The 8,335-nt window shown below is 37.2% G+C and overlaps 1 protein-coding gene across 3 annotated transcripts in view; it reads left to right on the forward strand.

Moving 5' to 3' along the window:
• The window catches only part of esr2b (estrogen receptor 2b), a 33,029-nt gene extending 24,914 nt beyond the window's left edge, over window positions 1-8,115 (forward strand). For all 3 annotated transcript variants that reach the window (XM_072364749.1, XM_072364751.1, XM_072364750.1), the window contains 4 exons: window positions 2,018-2,151; window positions 4,735-4,918; window positions 5,858-6,190; window positions 6,689-8,115. In XM_072364749.1, coding sequence (XP_072220850.1) covers window positions 2,018-2,151; window positions 4,735-4,918; window positions 5,858-6,190; window positions 6,689-6,803 — 766 coding nt within the window. In that variant the 3' untranslated portion in view covers window positions 6,804-8,115. The remainder of the gene's footprint in view (window positions 1-2,017; window positions 2,152-4,734; window positions 4,919-5,857; window positions 6,191-6,688) is intronic.
• Window positions 8,116-8,335: the final 220 nt, after the last annotated feature.

Consider the following 8,335-nt stretch of genomic DNA (forward strand, 5'->3'; position numbering starts at 1 on the left):
TTGGGTTTGCTGATGAACCAAAGTAAATGTCTTGTAATCTGCCAGCAGCTTCCAGGGAAATATTTTTGTAGAGCATTCAGGCAAAAGTTTTTTTTCTGGTGGTTGAAAGTACAGTATAATTTAGGAAACTATATTTATTTTTTTGTTTTTAATGGTTTGAACTGAGCACACCTAACCCTTTTAAACTTGTGCTTACTTGCATACTTGCATACTGATTTTTTTTTTCAGACCATTATTTCTGAAATAATCATCCAAAAAGCATTTGTCATTCATAGGTGAGTATGGCTTATGGGTATTTGCATATAACTTGAGATGCATTTGCCTTTTCTTCTTCTTTTCTTCTGGTCTTTTTGATAGATTTGTTGACAACAGCTTTATTTTTCAATGCCAAACGAAAATGTTGTATGAGTCTATTAGAGGGCAAATCATATGAGGACAATGGTGGGTTGAGTTCAGTATTTGACCTTTCTTTCCTGACTTCCACGGAAACTATCACTATAGGCTTAGGTTAGCCTTGATGTGTTTTCATAACACAGCCTTATTTTCTGTGTGCAGTGGTCCCTGTTGTCCTGTGGTAGCCTTCACTCCTTGGACAGCTCAGGAAAACATCCTGGATGCAAATCCATCCACTCACTCAACACGAGTCAATAGACAAGTCCCTCTGTCTCATCAAGGCTTTTTTTTAAACTCTTCACCACATCACAGTTTCAGGTGTTTAGCTCTTTGGTCATAGTGATTGAAAATTAAAGACTGTTTAGGTTTGAGGAATAATAACACTGTGGATTGCCTAGTTTGAAGTAATTGGCTGGTGGGATTTCTCATTTTGTAGGTGTGAGAAGTGTAAGAGGATAATATGACAGTATGATTTCATCCAATCAGCACTGAGAATGTTGTTTTGGGATTAGATGAATCCGAGGTTTGTCTCAGTCACTATCACAGTGGTTGTGCCCATGAGCAGATTCAGGGACTGTATTACAAAGCTGAAAAAGTGGCTTAGCAAGGTGTCTTCAGCTCCAAACCTGAGTTGATAGTTTCAGTGTCACGAAGGTGGTTTACTTCTTACCCACTACTGTGAACTTAACCTGCTCCGCAAGTTATGAGTTGCTGTCTGGTGGCATTATAGTATGATAGTATACATAGTTGTTTAGGATTAGAGTTCGTTATTTCTAGAAACAAACTGGGAAACTGTGTTGAATTACAGGGTTGATAGCTCTGTCGTAACACTACTAAGACTAAGCTTGATATCAATTGTGAGGGGTTAGCGAGATAATAAAAAGATACCCAAGACCCAGATTGTTCAGTTGCTTCTCAACATGTGACACTGAGGTTTCACAGGACAAATATAAGAGACAAAAAAAATCAAGAAAAAAAGAAAAAAAACAAAATAACTTTTAATCGTTTGCTTTCTAAAGGATACTGGCTAATTTCTAAGTTTATTTTTTTCTATCCAATGTCTTTACAAAGTCAACATCTGTTTTTTTCTTACTAAACAAAGCATTGTGCATTTCTGGTAAATTGGAACTAATTGTGGATATCATTCAGACAGCACATTGGAAAAAAATCACTTTTCTCCATCCATCTTCACTCACTGTCCAGTTTCTTCATTAAATGTGAAAATATCATCCCTCAGTTGGGCATCCAGAGGCCTTCGTATGCATCTAAATAGCCTTCATTTGTCACTTTTATGAGGTGAACATAACTTGAGCAAGTGAAACCTAAATCCTGCTTTCAAAAAGGTGAAAGTGGACCGTTGATTCATCTGTACAACCATTTTGTTGCTGCAGCTTATGGTGTTGTTAAACCATGCTGCATTATACAATACAATCATTCTTCATTGGTGTAAAGTACTGATAGACACCTGTCAGTGTTTTCATTTCTTCATGTTGATTCTTGTCACTGCAGATCTCCCTTTTGTACCTTTTTCCAAAACCTTTCTCTTCTGTCCTCTTCTTCTCTTCTCTGACTTTCCACTCAACCATTTTCTTCATATCACTCCTTTGACTCTGTGTCTCTACAGGGAGGAGGGACAGTGTGTGGAGGGCATCATGGAGATTTTTGACATGCTGCTGGCAGCAACCTCTCGATTTCGGGAACTCAAGCTTCAGAGGGAGGAATATGTCTGTCTGAAGGCCATGATCCTTCTCAACTCCAGTGAGTTTTACTGATGCCGTTAGATGAGAGTATATCTGGAATGGGGTTGCACCAAAGGACAGGTGTTTGAGCCTGTGCAATCTGTAGAGCAATGTGTACTTTTGGTTTCTTTCATAACCCAGTTTGTCATTCTGATTTGTTGCTGTTTCCTGACATTATAATCTGGAACTTTCGTGGGTCAATGACATTGACGGGTTAAAATGTGTTGCCGGCAGAAAGAAATTATTCATATTCTAAAATATTTTTTAAAAAATGGGCATTTAAGCTACCAGTGGTAGGCTGCATAAACTCTGTCGCAAAGAAAAAGAGAAAAAGATTTACTCATTCATCACATATGGTAACATGTTAACATGTTAAGATGCCACTGGAAATAGTAAAACATAGAAATGATATTGCATGTCATTAAAACTGAATGCAGGGTAAGATTTGATCAAATCTTATTTGATTTGTATTTGACAAAAGATCTTAAAAAGTGTAGCTCAAAGGTCTGACAAAGGATCCAATATGAGACCAGCCATTGGCACCATTCCCCACTACTAACCATTCAGTTAAATTCTGTTTATTTATATTGTGCTGATTCACAGCGGAGATCTTCTCAAGGATTAAAAAAAAGAAAAAAATCATTCAGACCAAACTGATTTATACAATGCCGATTCATAAATAAGTAAATAAGTCTAACTAAGAAATCCCATCACATTAATTAATCCTGAGTTTGGTCCTGAGCATTTACAGAGCCTTGGATTACCAGACCAGGGTTAGAGAGAGCAAATCAATAAATAACCTCACTGTTCATTTTAGATTTGTAGTATACAAGTTTACAGCGACTTTCCATTGTTTGTGACAGTAAAAGGTATTTACATAAAACTTAAGGAGCACTGGGTTACATGTCCATGTGGTTATTGTTGTCAGCATAGTAAAGTGTATTTGATCCTCCCACAGAAGACACATTGGCCAAATTTACTTGCTTTTTTTTTTGTTTTAAGGGAAGGTCGGGGATTAAATGACTTGTGAAGACAAACTTAAGTGCTGCAGTGATTTTGTTTTCTATCCTTGTATGTGTTTCCAGCGGTCACAGTGTCCTCTCTCTGTTCCCCCACCACCAGCAGACACTGTACAGGTTTCACTGAGGTGACCGACCTCTTTGCATGTCCTTACAAAGTTGAACAGTGTCCTCCCTAAAGCACACACAGGATCCTCTGCCAGACTCTCTTGACTCTGCTCCACTGCAGCTGGAGTGGAAAAAAAGACGAACATACAGGAAGTGAAACTGAATCTTAAAAGCTAAAGGAAAAAAAAGAGAGATCTTTGAGATTTATGATTTTGGATAGATTGAACCTTGTGGTTTAGTTGCTCTGTCTGTCCTCTATCCTGGTGGTGGGTGGACAGGGTGATCTACAACTACCTCTCTACTGTCCTTGAGTGTTTCATCTGGAGTCACCATCACAAAGTCCTCAATGGTCTTTGATGAGCCAGATGAAGGAACATGAGAAACCTGGATTAGTATGTAGTACATTTTAGCTTTTGTTCTACGCCTGGATTTCAATTTTGGACGAGCCAAAGCACATTTTAGTGGGCCTCAATATTGACTTATTGATATGTGTTGATATTGTCAGTGCAGTTTCAGTTTCTTACAAGCAGGGACAAGAGGAAAGACAAATTACAAAACAACACCCAAACCATCAGTTATTTTTTGTGGAGGATTGTGAATACATATGAGACTCTATATGAACAAGGAAATGCCATGACATTTTTGACAGATTACTGAACTATTCTATTTTTATTTATTTATTTTAGAAATGGAAACATTCTTAGTCTTTTTTTTAACCATTAGAAATAAAAACTTTGTAAATATACCTTCTCCGAGGAATTGAGGATTGGCCCATTGAAGAAACTGGGAGGCCCAAGCCCATGTGGCCGTCCAATAATTCTGCACCTGTTCATAAGAGTTTGGTTCTAGAAAGTTTTTGGTTGCTGTTTGTAAATAATATAGAATATCATGGACAAAACATGATATTAAAACCACTGTCTCTAAACTGTCTCTATTTCAGCTTTATAAGCTAACGTTAGATTTAATTGCAGCCAAGCTCTTCTCTTGTCTCCTCTCTCCTCTGTCCACGTACCTGTGACGCAAAAATCAATTTCAACACATGAGCTTAGAGAATGCCTCAGTTCCTAAAATGCATCCGAAGAACCAAGAAGATAGGAAGCTTGTTGTAGCAGCTCTGAGTGAAAAAGCTCAGTACACATTGATTCTGAGGGCTCATTTAGTCTCATACTCGGCCATTGTGCCCAAGACTTTTATAAATAGTTCACAAACAAATATTTTTTTCATACTTCAATTTGCAGAGAGTCATCTGCTAAGTGGGACTTTCAGTAACTAGGAAGTATCTATGTTTAGTGGGATTATTACTATATTCATTACACTCCACAGTGTAGTGGAGGCTGAGTGAACACATTCTATCAATTCAATACATCTCACAAACCAAAATTTACAGGGTGTACATTATTATCATCATTATTATTGTTTATGCAGTGAAAGTATCCCACTGTTAAATTGTACTGTTGCTGTGCTGTTTGTTGCAGATCTGTGCACAAGCTCCCCTCAGACAGCAGAGGAGCTGGAAAGTAGGAACAAGCTGCTGCGTCTTCTGGACTCAGTGATTGATGCTCTGGTGTGGGCCATTTCCAAACTGGGCCTGTCGACCCAACAGCAGACTTTACGCCTCTGCCACCTCACCATGCTGCTCTCCCACATCCGCCATGTCAGGTACAGACAGAGATGGCAGGAAACGGTCCAGACAAGTTGATTGAAAAAACACACATGCTCACCAGCCAACTTTATTTCTGTCTTCTTCATTAGCTCACTCTTGCAAATGTGATCTCTCGTAAAGTGCTGAGCAGATATAGTGTGCATGGCGACTTTCTCAAACAACCAATAAGGCATCTTGTATTTAGTTTACAGTGTTAGGAAACAAATTATTTATGGAGGTTTTTCATCTAGGAAATTATATGAAAACAAGTAAGTTGGCATTTGTTTAAAAAAAAAGTTAGATGGAATGTAAAAAAAAAATTTAAAAATGGAACTTTTGTGCACTTCGAATGTTAAAGTTCTCAGTGCATACACTCTTTACAAATATATAAAGTTTTGTTTACAAAGATTTTAATTTTTCTACTGAGATCACATTTGTTTGCTCTGACATTTGTGTGCATACGTCATTTGTATATGTTGATGGTCCACATTGTAAAGCATCCATGTCTACATCCATGTAACATCGAAACATCACTCTTTTTTCATGTATTAACTTCTACAGTTTTATTGAGCACAGCCATGAGATGTGAGACAAAACAAATGCTTCTTTTACACTTTCAAATAACAAAATCCTTAACAAAATGTATGTAAATCTGGGGTTTTAAAAGGTTTACTTTGTATAACATAGTTTGAATATTCTGATTAATGCTAATTAAGACTAAATATGAATATTTGTAACTGGAGAATTTTCACTAATTTGTTTTATCTGTAAATAAAGGGTAAAAAGAGTTTGTATGTTCAGAAACTGAAGCTTTTTCAACATATGATTTTAGTAAAATAAAAGCTTGGACTGGCAAAGTTGAGTTTTAAAGAGTATTTTATTGTACATCTTTCATCTGTTATATCTGTTCTATTTCTGCTCTCTCAAGCTCACTGTCGCCCTCTGTCTCTCCACAGTAACAAAGGCATGGACCACCTGTCCACCATGAAGAGGAAGAATGTTGTGCTGGTGTACGACCTTCTCCTGGAGATGTTGGATGCGAACACATCCAGCAGCAGCCAAACAGCTTCTTCCTCACCAAACTCTGACACCTTCTCTGACCAGCAACAGTACCCCCCACCTCCATCTAACCTGCAGCCTGACTTTGACCAGACCATCACCACTGATTCTGGCATGCCTGCACAAGGACTAGCTGAGGGCCACATCCTGGACAGACATCTGCAGGGTCAGGCCTTTCTGTCCACCCCTTCCTCACAAAGTTTAATGGAGACCCAAATCGACAGCAATGAGTAAGTTTTACTCATAATATACTTTTGAGGAATATAGCTTCAGTTTGAGCTAGAACATCATATTAAGCATTTCAGTGCTTTTTGTGGTTTTAGGTCACAGAGGGAAGGAAGGAAACATGGGAAAATATGAAAGAAAGGAACGAAAATATGACAGGAAAGAAAGAAGGAAGAAAGGAAGGAAGGAAAGAAGGAAGGAAGGAGGGAAGGAAATTACTGTTTGGTGGGAAGGAATGAATAAATAAAGGAAAATGTTAAAAGAAAAAAGAAAAAATGAAGGGAGAAGCTGTTGAAAAAGATGGAGGGAACAAGAAAAGAACATGTTCGGACAGGGGATTGGGGCTGGAGGTCTGCAAGAGAAAAAGCTGAAGAGTGAAACCTTGAGGAACTCCACAATTACTTGATAATGATCTCATGTGTGAAGTTAATAAAAACACTACTTGAGTAAATGTACTGATTTATGTCCTATTTAGTAAATAACTGTAATTACTTCTCTCACAGTTTCATCCCTCCAGAGCAGTGGTCACTGGATGCAGGAGATCCAAGTTCATCAGAAGAGCCAATGGGTTATGTTATTCCTGATCAAGTTGTCATGGATACCACCTTAGAGGGGTGACAGGACTAAAAGACTGAACCTCCACCCCCCACCCCCACCAAAAAAAAGAAAAAGTAAAAAACAAAACAAAAAAGCAAAAAAATCAAACACTAAGTGCTGTTGTAAGGTGAAGTTATTTTGTCCTTTTTTAGATGTTTTTAGTCTTTGGAAACAAATCATTTTTGACCGACTGTACAGTGCGTGTGCATTAATATTTCTTTTGTGAATGTGCACTTCAGTAGGTGTTGAAAACATCACTGAACCTCTGTCAAGCAGTTTGTGGCTCATTTTTGGTATCCAGTGGACCTACTGATGTCTCTCACCGTGGTGTAAAATTCAGAGCAAGCTATCTACAAACCATCTCCTGTGACTTATAATGTTAGCATGTTGACCACATCCATTTTCATAAGGAATGTTACACCTAGGGAAGGGCACTTGTGTCTGTCACACTACGATGTAATTTCTACTGTTATGTACTTTGGTGTTTTAACTGGTGCCTGCTCATGCAGCATTTTTTTACTGTTGTGTAAACTGTTAGTGGAGCTGAGAAGCAGCAGTATGTGGCCTTTCACTAAAGTGACTGTTAAAATTTTTCTATGTCTATCTGGTTAAACTAAGGCTGAATTTACATGTTAATATATAAAACATGGCTGTTTTTTTTGTTTTTTTACTCTTAAGCAGCTGCAGAAACAAAATTAGAATGCTTTGGCTGATTTCTGTGTAGCTCTGTGGATAGTATCCTAAATATCACATCCCACACATTTGTGTATTAAGTTGAATTGTTGCATTGAGTGTATTACATGCATTTAAGCAATGTAAGAAGATAATCCTCTGATATACAAATTGCAGAGAAAAAAAATCTTAACTGTAATTACATCCATTACACTTTTTTTTTTTTTTTTTACCACATGTTAAATGTTAATGTGCTAAAAATGCATGTTGACATTACCGGTAATATGTAACAGACTAGCAGTTGAGTCAAATTCTTGCTGATAAAGGAAAAAAGAAAAAAAAGTGCAAATTTGTTTAAAACAAGTTTAACATATGATTATACACTTGCTGTAACTTTACCAGTATTCTAATTGCTGGTATGTTGACGTGCTAGCATGTTAGCTATGCAGCAGGTTAGCTCAATTGAATCAAATTGTCACCGGGGAAAAAAAGGAACCAGCCTAAGTAAACTTTTCAAACCCAGAATACGAGGTAAGTTAAGTTTGAGGTTGTAACTACAGGACTATGCAAAAGTATTGAGTCACCCCTCATTTCTTCATATATTTCCAGGCTTGGTTCTTTGCTAGGTCGTCTGTTATGTGTAGACAGAAAAGTTTATCCCAAGAGTTAGGTGTCTTTTTTTATGCTTTTATATATATATATATATATATATATATACATGTATATATATATATATATATATATATATATATATATATACAGTATATATACTGTAAATGTATATACACTGCCCATCTAAAAAAACAGTCACACACTAATATTTGTTGGACTGCCTTTAGCTCTGATGTGATGTTAGCTCTCGCTGTGGCATCATTTCGAAA

This window comes from Leuresthes tenuis, unplaced genomic scaffold (genome assembly GCF_036924035.1).
Source record: "Leuresthes tenuis unplaced genomic scaffold, fLeuTen1.0.hap1 SCAF_15, whole genome shotgun sequence".
Lineage (NCBI taxonomy): Eukaryota > Metazoa > Chordata > Actinopteri > Atheriniformes > Atherinopsidae > Leuresthes > Leuresthes tenuis.